The 20663-nt window shown below is 38.0% G+C and overlaps 2 protein-coding genes across 2 annotated transcripts; one reads left to right on the forward strand and one right to left on the reverse strand.

The window, feature by feature from the left end:
• The first annotated feature begins 1191 nt into the window (after positions 1-1191).
• LOC103704360 (UPF0496 protein 4) lies at positions 1192-3201 on the forward strand. The gene has a single exon (XM_008787615.4). It carries the CDS (start codon positions 1503-1505, stop codon positions 2712-2714), a length of 1212 nt encoding a protein of 403 aa, XP_008785837.2. The 5' UTR covers positions 1192-1502; the 3' UTR covers positions 2715-3201.
• Positions 3202-10909: 7708 nt separating this feature from the next.
• On the reverse strand, positions 10910-20625 carry LOC103704361 (bZIP transcription factor 12-like). Its single transcript, XM_008787616.3, has 4 exons — positions 19790-20625; positions 19494-19565; positions 19027-19056; positions 10910-11330 (listed from the first exon to the last, which is right to left on the reverse strand). The coding sequence occupies exons 1-4, from the start codon at positions 20477-20479 to the stop codon at positions 11250-11252; spliced, it is 873 nt and encodes a 290-aa protein (XP_008785838.2). The 5' UTR covers positions 20480-20625; the 3' UTR covers positions 10910-11249.
• Positions 20626-20663: the final 38 nt, after the last annotated feature.

The raw sequence follows: 20663 nt of genomic DNA on the forward strand, positions 1-20663 counted from the left end.
ATTTGATAAACAAACTGAGAAATTGAATTAAAAATTTTGTAGAAATCGAGCATGTTGATTCATCTAGCTTACATTTTCTAACAACCTGTCCAAATCCACCAGCCCAGATCCTAACCATTGGATTGCAGAAAGAAAGGAAAAAAAATATTAAGATCTTTTTTTCTCTTTCTCATAGAATTTGGATTAGATGAAGCTTGGTTGATATAGGGCTATCGTTAAATAGACAACCCTAACTTTGTTTCATAGGTTAAACATTCTTATTATTTATTAAATTAGGTCATAATTGTGATTTTTTTAAGGATAGTGATAACTATGATCGAAGCTCAAATACCATCAATATCAACTTTCTGTGTATCTAATAGGCTCGGATTGCCAAGGAGCCCTATTCTTCAACATTATTATGAGTGAAAAAAAATTGTATGAAATTACTTAAAAGAAAATTGTAGTTTACCTTTCTTACATAAAATTTGTGATTGGTCGATTGACATCTAAAGTCTTCACCATCGTTAGCTATTTTAATGTATTGTATCAATCTCAACTGCCATATATAATTAATTAACTGATTGGTTAAGATTCGTAGACAAATTTGAACTATAAAATGAAAGCAAAACTCTCAAATACACCCTAAGCTCTCCCAACAATGATGATAGGAAGATATTTTTCCTTTAAATAAAAAAAAGAGACCCATCTTAATAAGTTTGTCAACTTCTCTTTGGACGGTTTATTAAGCACGATCAAGGTGTTACCGTCCTTCCCTTCTATCCACTCGCCACGTGTCCACTTGGTCACCGCTCATTCTTATCATTTAAACCATATTTTCCGCTATATAGCGTCCAAAATTCTCTGTCTTAATATTCTAAATATGGTAATATTTGCCCCAACAAGCTCACTAATTAATATAGAATTAATATAATCCGAGCGCCAACTAATTTCCCTTCCTCGCGACTTATTCCTGTCAAAATTCCTCCACTGTTATCCAGGATAATAAGAACTACTATTCCCCGCTCTTCCCGGCGAATCATACCGAAGACCGGAACCGGTCTTCGTCCGCCCGGCGCGCACCGCTCCCGACCGCATACGTGTGAAACCGGAACCGCCCTCCTCTCCCACGTGGCGCGGTCGCGTCTTCACTCGGTCAATTCACCGCACGCCATCCCGCCTTTTTTATAGCTTCTCCCTATCAAAATGATGGAAATGTTACGACGCTTTTCTTTCCTTTCTTTATTTAGGAAAATCCACCGGCCTTCCTTTCCCCTTTTTCTTTCCCCATTCGCCGTCGAGCCCATAAAGATCCGCCATTGCCGAACTCCTCCCAAGCTTCAGGGTTTCCTTTATATTTCTCTCTCTCGCCCTCCAGCTCCGGTCCCGATCCTCTTCCATCTGCTCTAATAATTCACTAATTCGATCGAATTCTGGGGTTTGTGATTGCTGAGGAGATTCTAGATCGCTGAATTCCGATGGTTTTGTGTTGAATTGAATTGATTTGATTTATTAAAGTGAGAATGCCGGCCACGGAGTACCAGGGCTCGTCGGTGCCGTTTGCGTCGATAGGGCGGACGATCCTGAGCATCCGCCGCGACCAGCTCCACTCCATGGACGGCCACGACGGCGGCTCCAGCCAGGAACAAGAGCTCGAGGCCTTCCAGCGCCACGTCGCCGACCTCTTCCTCGACCTCTCCTCCTCGGCCGCCGCCGGCGGCAGCGGCGGAGAGGACATCCTCTTCCTGTCCTGGGTCCGGAAGCTCCTCGACACCTTCCTCATCTGCCAAGAAGAGTTCCGCGTGATACTATTCAACAGCAAAGGGATCCTCTCTCGCCCGCCTCTCGACCGCCTCATATCCGACTTCTTCGAGCGCGGCGTGAAGGCCCTCGATGTCTGCAATGCTATTAGGGACGGGATCGACCAGATCCGACAGTGGAAGAAGCACCTCGAGATCGTTTTGGTGGCTCTCGATCCTTCCCACAAGACCCTCGGCGAGGGCCAGCTCCGCCGCGCCCGGAAAGCCCTCACCGACGTGACCATACTCATGCTCGACGAGAAGGAAGCCGGCTCCGTCCTTAATCAACGCAACCGCTCCTTCGGCCGCAGCACCCCCGGCAAGGATGGCAACCACCACTCCGGCAGCCGCCACCCCGGCGGTCACTTCCGCTCCCTTTCCTGGAGCGTCTCCCGCTCCTGGTCCGCCGCCCGCCAGCTTCAAGCCATCAACAACAACCTCTCCGCTCCTCGGGGGAACGAGATCGCCGCCACCAGTGGCCTTGCTGTCCCCGTGTTCACTATGAGCTCCGTGCTGCTCTTCGTGATGTGGGCTCTCGTCGCTGCCATCCCGTGCCAGGACCGCGGCCTTGGGACCCACTTCTCCATTCCCCGCAGCTTCGCGTGGGCGGCCTCTGTGCTGTCGCTCCATGAGCGGATCGTGGATGAGTCGAAGAAGAAGGACAGGAAGAATTCGAGTGGGTTGCTGAAGGAAATCCATCAGATTGAGAAATGCACTCGCCAGTTGGCAGAATTGATGGACTCGATCCAGTTTCCATTGACCGAGGAGAAGGAGGCAGAGGTGAGGCAGGGAGTGCAGGAGCTGCTGGCGGTGTGTGATGCTTTGAAGGAAGGGCTCGACCCGCTGGAACGCCAGGTGAGAGAGGTGTTCCATAGGATTGTGCGCAGCCGAACAGAGTGCCTTGATAGCATAAGCCGGTCTCACATTCCAGAGTGAATTGTTTTGATGCTGGTTATATGAGGAGTGGCATCAAAGGTGCGGTTTTTGCCAGTTTTATTATCGCGGGCTTATTTGTGTTTTGATTTTTTGGATGCAACCCATTAGAAGGAAGACATAGATAAGGAGAAGGAGCTGAAGAAATTTATCAAATGTCTCCTTCCACAATTAAGGTTAACCAGGTAGTGCTCCTGTATTTAGTTACCACTATACATCCCATAAAAAGTGGATTGCATTTTTCAGTTATGTTTCTGATGATGTTTCCATGTGCTGCTTAGGTCTAATGTATAATTATCCAACCATTTTGTTGATCCTTCAATCATCCATGATATTAGCAAACTCTGTGATTGTTTTCTGATTTCCATGGTACTATGTTCGCCTTGAAACTTCATATTTTGTAAATCTTCCAATGGGTGTGAAATACAATGTTACCCATTAGTGAACAGTAATGAAGTTCAGAGAAGGAGTAATTTACTTCTTTGCTTCATATTGTGGTTGATGTGTAAAAGAGTCAGGAATCTTTGTTGGGTTATGAATTACCTGCCAAATATAACTGTTAGATGTTCATATGCGTTCTCCACAGTGAAGACAGACTTCTTTCACATTTCCTGCAGCAATTTCTCTGGTTCATGTAAACCCTTATTTATACTCCTAAACATAATCATTAAATATTTTATCTGCATGCCAGTTATTCTTCTATTTCAATTTTTAATAGATATATTTCTTTAACTAGTTAAATTTGGTGAAACATTTGGTCATATACATGGTAAGTACAGAATTTAGGATGATTCCATCAAGACCAAATATTTGTAATTCATTAATTTCTAGGACTGGAACATGTCAGATTTTAAAAAGTGAAAGTGCAAAGATATAGAATAGAAAATACCAAAAACATCAATTTAGTCCAGAGAATCTTTAAAAAGTTTCCATGTACTTCATAAAATGTTTGCAAAATATCATGATTATTTGTAAAAGTTGTGAGAAATTTATTAAAATGAGCCTACTTGTTGACTCAGCGAAAAAATGGGGAAAATTTATGACAAAGTATTCAGATAATTTTTACGTTGGAGGATTTTGTTCTTACTGTCATGAGTATATGATTGCCTTTTTCCCCTAATGTATAGGCATATGCTATAACTGGTAACCAATGAAGTGGAATCTGAATCTTATGTAAGAAACATCTCCTAGTATGTGATCTAGAAGAACACAAATGATAGAAGTCTACAAGCAGCCCTAGTAGATGTTGAAGGTCCAGCCTATTAGCAACATAAACGATATTGGATGCTAATAGCCTTCAGAGTCCAAAATGTTCTTTTTGGTTGATCAGTTTTGCACTAACATGTGTTTCCCAATACATAATAATGTTTCCTGAACTATCGGTTTGGAGTCACTTATAAAAACTTGGGAAGAGAAGAAGCCACAACTTTTTTGACAGTTGGCAGTCAGTTCCTTGTATCTTTAAGTTTATTATATTTTACACTTAGTTATTGATTTTGTATGTGCTGGAAAAATCATAATTTTTTTCTTTTACCTAGACATTTGCTTGGATGTTGCGAGTTCTGTCCAATGAAAGAGCAAGAGCATCAGCTAATATTTTAAAAGACATTAGGAATCAGATAGGTAAGTTAATGTAATTATGGCTTTGTTATAGAGAAGCTATGGAAGATTGAGAGGAGAATAGTTAATTAAATTGAGGAGAATAATTTAAGGACAGAAAAGAAGAAATATGTATCAAAAATAATCAAAAGCAAATCTGGACATTTATATGTTGAAGAGGAACTATTTGCATTTTAAAGATAGAAGGTGAGCTATGAATGTAACAAGGTGTGATTTGGTATATGCTGTATTGAATGGTTCTCATGGTGTTCTAAAGATAGCTAACATCTTCTGTTTTTCACTACAAAAAGATACGAAGGCTTTAGCTTAATTACTAGAACTTCTTTTCCGGCATTTCATGAGAATCATTGTTGGGAAGACCATTCTGGTTAACCTTCTGAAAACATTGGGCATGCATGAGAGACATACCACAAATGTATGGAAACCTACCAGCTAAAGGGAGTAGAGGTAGCAGATCTTTTATCATCATATACTCAAGAAGGTTAAAGTTTGAAAACTTGACTGCTTCCAAATTTATTTTCTTGGTTAGCAAATTAGCAACTTGGCTCATCCTTATTGTTTTTGATCTTTGGCAGTTATAGATTTACTTGCACTGAAAGTTGTGTAGAGGCTTATTTAAAAAAAAAAAAGATTCCTATTCTTTCTATTTTTTGCCTTAAGTTTGCTATGGTTGCCTTTCAACTTCCAAATAATGATATACCTGTCTAGTTTTCTGCATCTATGATATGGATGTTTAGGTATATCCTACTAAAGGGACATAATCAAACATCATCTAGCATTTTCAGAAAGGGTTTCTTAATAGCTGTCTTTTTTTTTTTTTTTTTTTTGATTCCTACTCTTATATTGTAAGCTGAATCTTTATTTGAGTTATCGTGACAATTGGTTGTCATCGTGCCAATTCATAATCGGTAACCCTAACTGATTTATTTATGGTACTTAATAGTTTCCTTTAAGATGGCTTTAGCTTGGAAATCATATTTGATTGCATAGGTTGTCACATCTAAGGAATTTATTCTGTGGAGTAGAAAAGTTGAGCATTTGTCCATATGGATGTGATAATAACTTGAACTTGAACAAGGGAAGCCTGGCTTAAGCTCAACTTGTTTTGTTATTGAGCAGCTCATTCAATTTGAATCTCAACCTGACCTTCTCGTGAGCATCTTGTTTAAGAAATTTGGTGAGAGCATGAGATGCCTAAGTTATATGTGCGTATGTGTATATATGTGTGTTTGTGTATGTGAGTATATATATAGGATAAACACTAAAAATCATTAATTTTTGAGGCCTTTTATTCATGCATCAAATGAAAATAAATTGACCATTTCAACAATATATGATATCATGTGTCAGTTTTATCTGTAGTTTAGAAACATCCAAATTAGCTGCAATTTGATTTGCATTAAAACATTTAATTCAAAGTCAGTGGTTTAGACTTGCAAATTATATGGTTTATGCTTATTTTTGCTCACGAGCTATTTTTCCACCATTTATTTTTTGCCAGCTCAATGTAGAGGCAAGAGACCTCTAAAAAAATTTTTCAAAAAAAAAATTGCGAGCTCAATCCCAGCCTAACTATGTATGTATGTCTGTAATCTATATATTTCAATCTTGTAATTAAAATACATTATTTTTATGTAAATTATGTCAATTTTCCATAAAACAATATAAAATAATTTTAATTTATAATTAATAACTGAAGTAACATATAATATTTAGAAACATTTAGTTGAGAATCTTATGATGATTTTTTAGCTATGCTTAATACAAGAGATTCTAAATTTATTAGATGCCTATGATTGACATCTAAGTATCTTATCGATTATAGAGTGCTGTAAGGAGTAAAATGGCTCGTCAATGTCTTACAAAGCAACCAATTCCCCTTTTAAATCCAGTTATGTTCTCAAGGCACATGAGAGGATGAATGAGATAAGTAGTTTTGCCATAGGTGCAGAATTATTAAATGCCGTCGAATTTAGAATGATAATTCTGATCCAAAGATGTTGTCAGGAACAACCATTGATAACATGAACCATGGGAGAGTTGGAGAGGGAAATGTGGGGTTTTTGCTTCCCCAATTGGTGGCCATTTGACCAGGGCTGCAGTGTAAGGAAGAAAAAGAAGAGGAATGACTGACATGTAGCCATTGGCATGGCCATCAAACATTTCTCTAACCATATTGGAGACCAAATAATCAAGTTACAAGAACGGAGCTTGAGTTAGCTAGCCTAACCTCCAACAAAAAACCTCGTTCCCTCCATTTCCTCCTTACATGGTTGTGGCTTTTTTTTTTTTGAACTTTCAGGCTGATTTACACTTGTGCCTGAGCCTAAAACCTCGAAAAAATTTCAGTCCTGGGCATGGGCCATGTTTGGTCAAAAATTTTCCTGTCGCCAGGTTGAGTTTTGGTCCAACCCAATCACCCAAGTGCACCCGGGCACCTTGGTGGGAGATTGGCAAGGGGCTACTTTTTATCTCGAGCAAGTGTCTTCTTGTTTGATTTGTGAATGGCATTAAATTTTTTACTCATTCACTCTTCAAGTAACTGAGCATTACCGGAGTTCAAGTCTTATGACTTGGAGATCACTCCCCTCCTCCTATTACCTCCTCTCATCTAAAGTCTCTCCAGCCATCCTTTTAACCATTCTTTGTTGTGTGCTGAGAGAAAAGGGGTTAGGGCACCAAAAACATTGAGAAGGGGAGAGAGGAGAAGATAGAGGCTGTGAGCCAATAGGTATAGAGAAGGGGCACAAAGGGAAGATGGGGGGGGGGGGAGGGGGGTGTTGCAGGGGTTGTAGGGGCTGAGGAGAAGATGGAGAGCAACAAGCCCGTGATCAGAGAGGGGAAAGAGGAGATGAAGGACAATAGAAGAAGAGACCGGCGACCAAATATGTCATTTTCTCTCTCCTCCTCCTCTTCTTCTTCTTTTGTTTATCCTTCAATCCTGTTCTTTTTTAGTCTCCCCTCCTGTCCTTATCCTCTCTAATCCTTCCCTTCTAGCCACAGTAGCAAAAGTAGATGACAACCGGTAAGTCACTTCTCACCTCCATTTCTCCTTATATAACATTCTCCTCTTCTTTCCAATTTAATTTTCTTTTCAATAATGGAAAATTATTTATTTGTTTTATTGGGAATTATTTAACTTATCTGCCTGCCTAGCCACTTAAGCGTTCTTCCGTGTCTTTTAAAGGGATCGCTGCCTGGAATTGCCCAGGAGTGTTAATATGGTTTTGGTTGGGGTGGGGTCAGAATTGGTTTAGGCATTCTTTAGAAGGTTGAGAGCCTTAATAGATAGTTGATTATTTCATATTTTTTTCTCTTTGGCTTGATAAAGATTAAGTATAGTTAGAAAGACAGGAGGTTCTAATCTTTTTTGTTTCAGATTTTTTCAGAGAATTGTTGCATCATTGGCTGGTTCTAAGGTAGTGAATGGAGAGCTTTTGTTGTGGATGAAGTTTTTTTTTCGGAAAAGAAAGGAAAAAAACTTTATCATTATTTTAACTTTTGATTTGAGATTCTTTGATTTTATTTAAAAGTTACATCAAAAAGTTAAGATGACAGATCATTCAGTGTCTAACATTAGTTGTTCATTATGAATTCTGGCATGAATTGAATTATATATATAACAAAACAAGATAAATTTGATATGTTGGAGTGTGTTCTGCTTGTTAATTGAAATGCATATGATTGTATGACCATAGCCTGAGTTATAGGCTTTATATGTTCCTCTTGAAGGCAGACTGGTTAGTTAGGTCATCATGTAACTCAATGGGTACCAATAGACCATGGTCTAGGGAAAGCTTGCTTTTGGAAGCATCTTTAAGACAACAATATTATCAGCAATTGGATGAATTTCTTGACAGTTGATATTGAATAGTTTTCTGTGCAAATTCAACCTAGCATTTTTTTATCTGACCTGAACCCATATGGGAATAGAATAGGTGGGATGATGATGGTCACATATAACGTAGGATGTCTAATGGCTATTAATGCAGTATTAGAGATTCTAGCAATTGGCTATCATTTAAAATTTAGTGAAGAAGTCATCAGAGAATGAGGCAGGGGAGGGAATTGGTGATCATGTGCTGCTGCAACTTGTCATATGTAAGACATGAGAAGCTAGCTTGTAGTGACATGATTGATTGTCCTTATTCTTGGGGGATAAGACTCTCTGTGAATATGTTGCATACAGAAGGCCAGAGATGTCGGATCCATTTCTGTTTCTACACTTGGTGGAGGAAGGATTTCATGGATCGGCAGTGCTAGGTAATCCAAATTTGTTCAGCCACATTGATGGTGTGAACTACAAGGTTTACTTCTTTGATGTTGTGCAAATATCGTCTGTGTTATATGGGAGAATTGATTTATGTGCTGGTTGACTAACTTGTAAGCTGGATTTATTGCTTATTATGCCTGACTGTTCTCTGGCTGGTTATTGCAACTTATCTTTTATTGTTGCTTTCTTACCATATTAGTCATTTTTGTTCATACTGCTGAAGCTGGTTGTGATTGGCTGCCATGTTTTCCTTTCTTTTGCCTTCTACTTGTGACTTCGTTATGTGGAGAAAAGACTATCTTTGCTATCTTGACACAGTATATTGAAGGAAGAGAAACATGTATGTTGATTCTCCCAAGTGGCTAATGTTTCACAATTTCTAGCACATATATATTATAAATTGGATATTTTTGGGGGCAATGATGAATTAAGATTAAGATTTTTTCTTGCATGCCGGTGCTCTTGTGGAGCATGATTGGGTGTGGTAAACCCATTAGAGCACGTTGTTCAGCCTACTTTAGCCGCATATTATCATGGAAGGTGTTATGTTGCGGATCAGTTTGCTAATGGGTTTGAAATGGCGGTTAGTGGCAACAGGATTTCCCATCTTTTCTTCTTTTTTTTTTCGTCGTGGCTATTAGCCATGCATACAAGTTCACTCGTAGTAATAACATTTCTATCTACACTGGCAGTACTTAGCTCAGGAATCTGCACCCCAGGGGTCTCCTCATTCTCCTGTGGATCTTTTGGTTGCAATTTCTAACCTTTCCAATATATCAGGGTTAAAATTTCTATACCACTTCTTGCTGTTAGCTCGCCCCTTAGCTGCTTCGGTTGGATTTGTGCCATGGTGTCCTCTAATTGGTCAATCATCCTGTCATTTGGTTTAAATTCTTTCTCAGGGAAACAAATTGAATTTTCCTGATTCAGTTTCGATGATCTCATTAAGTACCATTTTGTGCTGATTCATTCGAGACTCAATTAATCTCTTGATATCCAGTATCCATGTGATCTTCTTTAGCGCATGCAAGTATCAGTACTAATATACAGGAACTGTTAGATGTGATGGTTTTAATGTTGTGCTGTTATTGGAAGGTAAAGCATTGTGAGAGGAATTCAAAGATTTGAGGAAACAAACATTATTTTTCGTTTGGAAACATGTACAGCTTGGAAGAATGGGTTGTTTTTCCAATGATGCAATGGAGAAAGAAAGCATCAATCAGTTTGCTGCTAGGTTAGAGAATTTGCTGCTACGGTGACAAACTATTTTTCAGAGTATAAGGCTCAGGGAAGGTATCATGAAGATTTTTTCATGAAACAGTTCAAAGAGTTGAGACTGACGGAAAGACTGACGTTGAAATGGTTTTGAGCTTTAAGATTTCACATGGTCACTTAGCAAGCTACTCATTATAGAACGCTTTATTTCCTGCAAGTGAGATTAGTTTGAGTTATAAGTCTAACCTAGCAGAGGGTTTCCGATATTTCCCATCCATGTCTCGGTAAGATGATCTTTGGTCTGGAGCGACGAATTCTAGCACTCTGAAGTTGTTTAAGCTTTTGAAGGACTCAAAAGTGGTTCTCCACGTAGTTTGTGCGATCAGGAAGCAAGCACAATAGTAATTCTCCACCAATTATTTTTGGATCATGATGATTATTTTACTGCCGAAAGACATGCATGCTTCTCACAGCACGATACCAATTTAAGCAGCTGAGTAAAATTCAATAGAATTCCTGATCCAATAAAGAATCTCAGTTCGGATTTGGTATTGGATAAAATAAAATAAAAATTCTTATGCTATACTATCAACGCAATGCGGTGCCGCTCCCTAACTGCTCCTTTCACCAACCAGTGTGGGACCAGCGGATTGATGCAGGTCCAAGGGGTTTGTGCAACTCAAAGGTTGGCAGAATCATCAGGTGCCATATCACAACACCATGTCAGATGAATAGCGATCAATAGCAATTTTCAATTTTTCACTTCACTCATTCATGGAACATGAGTGTTAAGATATCTTGCTTGCAGTCCACAGCTCTTAATCCAGGCAGGTGTTAACAGCATCTTGCCTGCGTTATGTAGCTACTAATCCATGAAGAGAATCAGAGCTGAAATTAAGAAATTTTATTGAGCTTTACAGGGGTATAGTGCAATATCATGACTTAATCAAAAGCTATCATGAAAATCTAGCATACACATGTAGAAACTATGATACTGGCAGCTTTAAACAAAGATGATAGAAGTTGAACTAGGTCAGTTTCCTACTGAGAGGTGAAGTTCATGCCATCATAATAAATTTTTTGCCCACAGTGAAGATGAGAATGTTTGAATGGTGAATTATTTTCTGTGAGATTTTGTATATTGAGAAAATACATATAAAGGTCACATCTAAGCGGCCTGCTTATTCAAAAGTCTCTTTACAACCCCCTTGTTCTTTCACAGCATAAAATTAAAACGGAAAAAGATGCAAGTCCATCAACCACTTTCCCTCATCCATCTAGAATGTTACCTTCGCTGCCTCTGTTGGCTGCTGTTCTACATTTTTACACATACTGACTTCCCCTCAAACAGTCACGGCTTTCTAAATTTCTTCTAGAGTTTCTATGAATGGAATTAAAAACCACCACTCAGGACTCCGTTGGCACCCTTCCTACCATTGCATGGAACAAGTTCTTCGCAGAGGTGGCTTCGGTTTTTTCTTCTCAGTAACTGGGATTACATTTTCCATCAGCTGCCCGAAAAAAATAGTTCAAGCCATTAGCCAGACAAAACCGAATAACTACTACCGTGCAAATAAACACGCTTACGTAGAAAAGTGTTAAGAGGACAAATTCGGGCTGTGCTGCCCCTCATGGGATGAACTATTTGACATTTTAAAGATTTACAACACCTGGACTGTGGCAGATATAAACAAAAATAATATATGTAGCCTGAGATATGACAGGAATGGCAAGCATGAGAAGTACAAATAATTCTAGATGGACGAGTCCAAAGGATGTACTGTTCCAGGGGGAAAGCAGCTAATCCCAGTTGCTGATGTCACAAAATAAAATGTTTCATATTATAAGAGAGGAGTGTTAGCTATAAAAAACTATATCATAGTCATCGGATGGAAGACCTAAAAAATTACTGCATCAGTTCCTGGTTTTGGAGACATACACAACAATGTTAAGAGAGTAAAATCAAGATACAGTCTCAAATACAATTAATCAAAAACAGCATATACATTAATCCAGTCTAAAATGCTCAATTCTGCTCCTAAACATAATAATTTAAAATTAAAAAAAAGTCAGCAACTAATCAAATGGTAAAGATTTTAATGCTACTTAGTACAAATTGATGGTATGAAAGTTTACCATGATCTTAACAAATAATACCTAATGATGTTAATTGATGGGGTTAGACTATTGAAAATACCCAAAATAGTTGCTAACTATTGGAAATACCCAAAATAGCTGCTTGCACAATAATTTCTTTCATGTACATGCATAAACTTGGAAAACTGGCATTTATAATATACTCTTTTGCTAATTTTGCTAGAAAACAAAATTGTTTCTTAGTTCTTAGAGAGTAGAAGTGCATTGAAGAGCATAACCATATATACCATAAAAGATTGATCAACATTATGGCATTTCACGTATTGTGTATGAAAAGATGGTCAACAGATTGCTTGCATGGTAGAATATAAGGGATTATAAATGCAAAAGCAATAAATCTTGGTTCATGTAACTTGTTAAACATTGGATCTCCAAAATGATGCTGTCAACAAGTAGGTGAAGAACTGATAACCATAAACTTATCCCCTCACATACACAGTGCAGCAAGGCATTTATATACTAATTGTTTGACTGCATATTGAATTCATGTCTGTTGCATTGCTATGTCTTAGGTACTAATTTATAGTGTGATAAGAAGTTTGTATCAGGTGCATATATAGGCTAACTCCTAAAATAGTTGACATTATACTCACTGTATTCACCTCCCTGTTCCTAGCCTGATTGGCTTTAGAGCTGCATCATTATGTGATTCAACAAATCATTGCTGCGGACTACCACAATAGAACTGAACCATTTGACTTAAAAAAAGGATGAGATTAATTTTTTTAAAAAAAATGAGAGACAGCTAGTTGCACACAATTGTCTTGGGAGGCTTCTTCCCTTGTAATATAGCTGTTTGTGTAGACAAGTACATGTTGACCTTTTTATTTTTAAATTATGATTCTAATTTATAAACACCACTTCACGTTAGGTTTCTTTCTGTGCAAACAGGTAAACCCCATATACTGATTTCTTTTTAAGTAATACAACTTTTAGTGTAAACTGTAGAGTAGCAAACAGCTTCTTAAAGTAGCAATAAATAGAGAAGGTAGTGTTCTAAACTTCTACTAAAAGAGAAACAAAAGAACAATTGAACATAAGGTAGTTATCATTACGCTATCACAGCAAATGGCTAAGCCACTACTTTCAGATCAAATGCTATTCCTGTACCTACTGAGATTCTCATTAGAATAATGTGTTATTGTGCTTAAATAAATATATATCATTACCATGATGCTTTATAAAGTTAACCTAATCAAATAAGTTAAAATGAATATAATAGACAAACAAAATAGAAGGGGATAGCCAAACAAGTATCACAGGGCTAGCCAATGTTACCGTATGTTGAACAACCAGATTGCAGAAAGTTTCAGAAAAAAATGAGGTAGCTATGATTAGAAAGAGACTTGGTAAAAATAAGAAAATGCCTTAAAAACAAGCCTTTCTATATGGTCTCTACTTTCTAACCGTAATGGGGATTGGTATTTATCCTAATTCATTCTCTCATTATCTGTTCACAGGGTACAAGCTATCGTACCTAATTAGTAAGATAAAGATTTGCATTAGTGAGATAAAGAGTCTTATAATTCTTTATTTTAAAGATTTTATAAATTGTTCACTCTACAATGCAAATAAATAAATAAATAAATAAAGTGAATTAGAATTTTAATGAGATACATTTCAAGTTTTTATTTTGACAACCATACAATCAAGGAGGTCATTGTAATTCACCAGAATGAAGACAAAGTCATTGCACTTTCACGGAGCAAAGCTTTTATGAGAACTACAATCCACAAGCCTTATCACATCATACAAGACCAGTTCTTGCCAACTTATATGAAAGATTATATATTTTAACAGAGCAAGCAATTACCTAGAATCAATTTCCAACACTCACAATCCAAGCCTTGACTACATTATCCTCACGACAATTGATGAGCTAGAGGCAAGTGAGTATCATCACTGAGTGAGGACAAATGTGAATACAAATGAATGACTAGACTGTTTTTTAACATCTCCCTCACTCCATCCCAGAAGTGCTTGTGTACTGAGCTAACCTGTTAGCTAAACAGACTCAATCTGCTTTAAGCCAGGCTTGGACTCAAGATGACAAACACAAAATGGACCTAGTCTAGAAAAAGAAGTCATTTCTTCAATGAGTCAGACCTAAGCTTGGTCCTAGATATCAAGCTTGATAAGCCAAGCGTACAATGATTACTATCAATCAAGGTTTACTGTCTCAGTACTGGACCCCGTACCAATACTATCCTATTGTGTCAGTAATGCAGTACAATACAAGACAGTGAGGCATACCAAGTGTTAATATGGTGAGATTGCGTACTAGTTTGGTACCTATGTGATACGGTACGTACTGTACAGTATGGTACCAACCGATACGACAAACATTGCTATCGATAACCTTTTAATAATCACATATTAGTATTATGACAATCAAAAGTTTAAGTATTATTATAAAATCAAAAAACATGGAAACATATAAATATTTCTAAATGAGATATATCATTTCTCAGTTCCCCTTCACCTCTTCCAAAGTGATCCCCGACATTGTAACAAGAAGAAAATCCTTAGCCAACAGTACCATTGCGCCCCATTCTATTCTATCCCTCAATCGCCCTTACTCGCTTGCCCAACGCATGTAGAGAAAACATAGAAGTGTTAGCCTAGAAACTTGGCATGTGTCACCAAGTGACAGACACTTCATCCTCAAAAATCCATAACTAAGGGACATTTCTATAGAACACAATCTAAAAAAGAGCATCCTGGTGCATGAAGTTCCCACCACTATGGGAAGGGTCAAATGTATGCAGCCTTACCACCATGTGCGTAGAGACTGTTTCCATATTTCAAATATGTGACACTCAAGTCAAAATAGAGCAACCTTACTGTTGCAACAAGGCCCACCCTCAGTACAACACAATATATAAAATAAAAATATGCAAGCATCCTAAATATGCTAATGACAAAAATAAGTTGACCAGCCAATGGCAACTTTTTATTCGAAAAACACATACACCATAATTGAAGAAAAAGGAAATAGCACCACACTTCAATAGATGAGTCTAGAAACTTTAGGCTGATATTATTTAGCAATAAAATAATAGAGAATCCTTCATTGATTGCAATGAGGTGCTTTTAGAATGTATACTTCGAATAACCGTACCAAGTATTGTAGTTGTAGCCTACAATACTCAAACTTCGTGCTTTACCCTGACATATCCATGATGACAAGACATGACACGAGTATAGGATCTTAAGTCCAGCACAGCACTCTGAAAGTCTAGAAGCGGAGATAGGGAAGGTGAGAGAAGGGGGTGTGTTAATGGAAACAAAAAAGCTAGAGAGAGAGAGAGAGAGAGACAGAGTTCGAGAAAAGAGGTGCTAAGGTACGCTACCTAGCTAGAGATGCACAGAATTGGGTGGATAAGATCGGTGATGGATAAAGCATACTAGTGGATGGATCAAACTGCAAGATAGGATCATAGGCGATAAAAGCCATGATAGGTGGCACATTGAAACAACAAGAGAAAGGGAGTTAGAGTCACGATTTCAATCCAGCTGCTACAACATGCATCATGCATCGTTCATGCAAGAGTATATGATGGATGGATGTGATCCCATCAATCAAGAAGCTCATTTGACATTTTGATGAGCAGATTAACTGGTGCCTAATTTACATGTTGCCATTTTGCATTAAGAGACTACTGACCAAAAATTTTTATTCTTCTTCTCTTGTTTTGATGATAATCTAAAAATAATTTTTAGTCCATGACTGTAAAACAACAAGAATCGGTCTGCATTTTTTTAAGCATAGGTATGTTCAAGACAAGCATACATGTATATATAACAAGGCACAAGTCTGAATTAACTATTAACTGCATAGAGCATAAAAAAGTTGCACAAAGCAATGTTAGGCACTAAAAGATCAAGTGATGTACAGCATATCCAGATCACTGCTGCACAATTTGCATCATATCAAACCCACGTAATATAGCTTTTAACTATCTAAGCAAGTAGGATTGTCAAACGAGTGAGCATTTTACAAGCAGCTCATGTTTCCCTTGAAATTCAACTCAAGTTTGATTTTCTTGATTAGTAAATTGGCTACGCTAGAGCTAGGCTCAATTACACAAGTTCAGTTTGATTAAGATAAAGATACAAATAAATAAATAATTTATATATATTATTTTACTTATTGTTTATATGTAAAGGTTATTTTTTATATTTATCCTTGAAAGATATTTTCTTTTATACAAAACTAGTTATAATGTGCATGCAGATGCATATGGTTGCTAAAGATTTTAGAATTTAAATAATTATTGAAGTTTAATTTTTAAAAAGATATGGAAATAATAAATTCATAATTAACTTTTTCTTTTAATGCAATATTTCACCTTCCCTTAGTTCATAACTTCATATTTTTCTCTTTGGTTTAGAAGTTAGTATGAGTGCCTCTTTTCCTTCATGCTGTGTCTACTCTTCCTTTTATCATTTTGAAAAGTCTAGCAATGGTAGAATACCATCTTTGCTTATTCTCAAAAGTCCAGCAATGTTAGAATCCCTTTGTCTATAGAAATCTAACATGTTTTAAACATTTTCGAGATAGAAATCTACTAGAAGTCTATCATGTTTTAATCCTTTTCAGGAAAGAAATTTAATTACATTTATTATATGAATATTATAATATTTCAAATCTTTAATGGAGTAATCTGATTAGGGTAATTTTAGGAATTCAAAAATGAGGAACTCAAGCCACTTTTACATGAGTTTAAGGATTTAGGATAAAATATGTTTTAATTATGACATTGAGGAGTATATATGTAGATATATGTGTGCATGAAAATCTTGAGGTACCTTAGCTTTCACCTAGTTTCTTAGATGAGTTGTTTCTAAACACATAAGTTTGTTTCAAAATTAAATGAGCTTGACTTGACTGCAAAATGCAACCAAGCTGAGCTCACCCCAACAAGAAGGACAAATCATTTATTAGAGTGCCACCAAGTTTCCAATATAATGCATGTCCCTGTGTCTATAATTATTAGCACTCAGAATTTCAAAAAATAGTATTATTTTATTAGACATCCCCTCTCCCCAGTTTTTGATTTTTTTTCTCCTATCTTGATATAGTAGTTTGAAGCCTCTACCAGGACAATTTAATCTAGCCTAAGCCTTGGACTAGGATGTTGACTTAACATGGCAGAACCACAGCCTAATTTATTTGCATTCTGCATACCTCCCATCAACTCACCTAAAGCTACCATTAACTTGCCTTAATAGCACAATAATATATCTTGTATTCCATGACTTACTTTGAGATTAATTAAATTGCATGGTTTTGTTCAACTTGTTTCTTAAAATGTTTCTCTATGTAGTTTACAATACATAGTTTAAGTGCATTATACATGTTTCTTCATCTCCATACTTTTCATATGTGTTGCTCTACATAAAAGGTCATTTGCTTGGCATCACATGCATGAGCAAATAGGACATGTCTTTTAGATGGTTTTTGCATGATGAATTCGAATTGGACTATGATTTCATGTTTGATGAGCTTTGAAGAGAAAGGACTAGATTAAATTGTGCAGTATGATATGCGATTCGAGTAAATAGCATATTTACATCGAAAAATATTGGGCATAAAACAACATCTTGGAAAAGTTTTGAGCTTGTATAAAGGGACTCTTTTGTGGTGCAAAGCTCCTTAAATAATTGGCATTTAGACAACACTGCTAGTGACCTAACAAGATCTATTGTAAGCAGAATTTATCTATAATTAAAAGGAATACAGGGTGACCAGCCATCACTCAAATTTCTTGAACATTCAAGAACATGCAACAAGGTTCATATAGATGGTGTATTAACCGAGAAAAAAAAATTCAGAATAGGCAACAAACATGTATGAAAAATGGGAAATTAATATTCAACCAGCTGCCTAATATGGACTAATTTTTGGCGTAACATCGGAGAGAAGAATAAATAAAAATCCTAATTTGCTAAGCCTCTCAACTTGAAATCCTAACAAGCACCTAGGCACCTACCTAATGCCTAGGCATCAACCAGGAATAGGGCCATCCATCCAGCACCTATAACTTTTTTGAAATCATCGTAATATTCACCCATGTTTTTGGAGGATGACAAAAATGGGATGAATCATAAATGTGGGCATGCATTAAGATTGTTGAACGAGACAAGATAGTTAAACAAAATTTCCAAGTGCTAAATCACATGGGCAAAACCATTGTGATCACTTGTTAATGAAGTTTGAGCGCTACTAGGAGGGTTCAAATCAAACTCTTGAGCCACAAGGTTGAAATTCTCAAGTTGATGAGCATGTTTGGTGCAACTATTGGTAAATCTCTTGCTGGAACACCATGATTTTTCATCACATTAGAGTGCACTTATTGTATGATATTGATAAATGGTCTAACTCAGAGGGATAACATGTCTGGTTTTTACATACCTAACGATTAAAAAATTAGCACTAGATCCACATTGTAGTAAATATACACTGAAATGTCTCTTTAGGAAATGTACAACAAAAGACTAGTTTAGATGGGAGAAAAAACGTTGTTTGAATGCTACTAATGCTACCAAATCTGCGCCACTGTCATGCCATGTGCCATAGGGGATTAGTGCGATTCGAATGGTCAGCCATCAGCGCAGTTTAGGATAGGTGGTCGTATAAAGCTTAGATTCCCTCATGCCACATGGCTTGCAAATGGTGAAGGGAAACTTTTGGCAATAGATCTCATAGCATTTTTCATATGCTTTTAAATTTTGTGGAATGTTGAATTTCCCGCGCAACAAAAAAATCATCATTGTAGTATGTTTTTCTGAAAAGACATCCAGATGTTTTAAATTTCCAACTTTGGCAGCCATCCAAGCTATGCAAAACAGACTTAGCATATCAAATCAAATCTGATCAAGGAAGATAAATAAAAACATTCATAACAAAATGTGAAGAGACCTTTGAAAAACTTTGACATGAGAACTGCACATATTTTCTCATTTCTGATGCAGCAAATATCCAGAGGCAAATTTTTTTTGTTATATAAGTTAATATACAACCGGGAGACTGGCATGCATCCATACCTGCTGGAACCTCTCGTTGTGCTGCTCCACCTGCAATTCACAATTCAACCAGACCCCAACATCAGAAGAAATTGACAAGTAATAAATCCAGCATCATTAATCATTTAAAAATTGCTGGCACAACAAAAGAAAAACTTGCTCAGGTCCCTTGTTCATACTTATGGGCAGAATATTATAGAATTAAAGCTGTGTTTCAGAAACTCCTTCACGCTATTGTACACAAACAACCTATAGGATCATGAGGCGCAATTCAGTTTCTTATTAAACCAAACCTTCTCATGAGATTTCAAGACACTGACATCTCACTTCCCAAAAGACATTATGTTCTCCAGAGAAATCAAACTTGTTTAGAAGAAAGGCAAGAAAATTCATCTTTTCCCAGGTGATAAAATTGCATTCTTTGGTAGGAAGCTTGCTTTTACTACAATGACATTTATTTAGATTCTAGAAAGAACATGAAGCAGTACCCGATATTTCAGTAGTTGAGCATTTTCCTCCTCCAGCTGTGTCACTAAAGATTCAAGTTCCGCAGTGTAGGCCTATAAGAAAACACAAACATATGCAAATTTGACATTTTTCACACAGCCAATAAAAAAACATAAACATGCACAAATTTAACATTTTTCACACCACGAAGGATCAAATTATTCATTGTCTAAGGATAAAAACACATACATATACACAAATGTGATACTTATAGCCCTAAATTATTCATCCATTAAAACGGAAGAATAAATTAATGGGAAAATAAAAAATCTTGGACCTGTTTCCTCTCCCTCGATCTAGCAGCCGACTCCCGGTTTTTGATCATCCTCTTCTGCCTCTGAAGCGCCGCCCTGTCTACTGGATCCAACACCGCCCTCTTCCTTCCCCTCCCTCCTCTTCCGCCGCCACCAACCACTTCATTGCCAAACCCTAGAACCGGATTCTCGAGCGGCAGTTGCTGCTGCTGCTGGCTGAACGCACCGTCCATCACCACCGAATCCAACCCAAAACCCCCCTGCGCGGATCCCGAAGGAACCCTAAGCTCCTCCTCCCTCACCGCCCCAGCCCTCGCGAGGAAGTCCTCCAGTGTCATCTGCCCGCCCGATCCGTCCCCGCCGTCCGCCTTCCTGCCGGCGGCGATCTCCCTCCAGACCTCTTCCACCGTCTTGCCCTCAATCTCCTTCGGCAGCGCCAAGCTCCCCTGCCGCGACCCCGGCTCTGACGCCGACGCCTCCCCGCCGGCGAAGGGCGCAGCATTCTCCGGGTAGACGTTGCAGAGGAGGTCCTCCATGTTCATGGATCCGAGGGTCTTGATGGAGTCGCCGCCGGCCGAGCTATGGAGGTCGGCGACAGCCGGGGTGAAGAGGGAGGACTGGCGCGCGAGATCGGAGTTCGCCGACGAGGACGACGCCATCACCCGCGACGACGCCATCCGGGGGATTCTAGGGTTAGAGCTAGGCTTTGCCATCCATCTGCAACGCCGACTTCCTTTCTTTCTCTCTACCTCTCGCTCTGTCTCTTTCCTTTCTCTCTCTAGGAGACCGTTTCCTTTTCTTTAATGCGGGAAGCTTTCGTCTTCGCGTGGCATTCGGGGGAGGAGGGATCAAAGTCACCCTTTTTCTCTGTTTTTTTCCCCCCCGAGTTTTTTTTAA

Source organism: Phoenix dactylifera, chromosome 1, assembly GCF_009389715.1.
Source record: "Phoenix dactylifera cultivar Barhee BC4 chromosome 1, palm_55x_up_171113_PBpolish2nd_filt_p, whole genome shotgun sequence".
Lineage (NCBI taxonomy): Eukaryota > Viridiplantae > Streptophyta > Magnoliopsida > Arecales > Arecaceae > Phoenix > Phoenix dactylifera.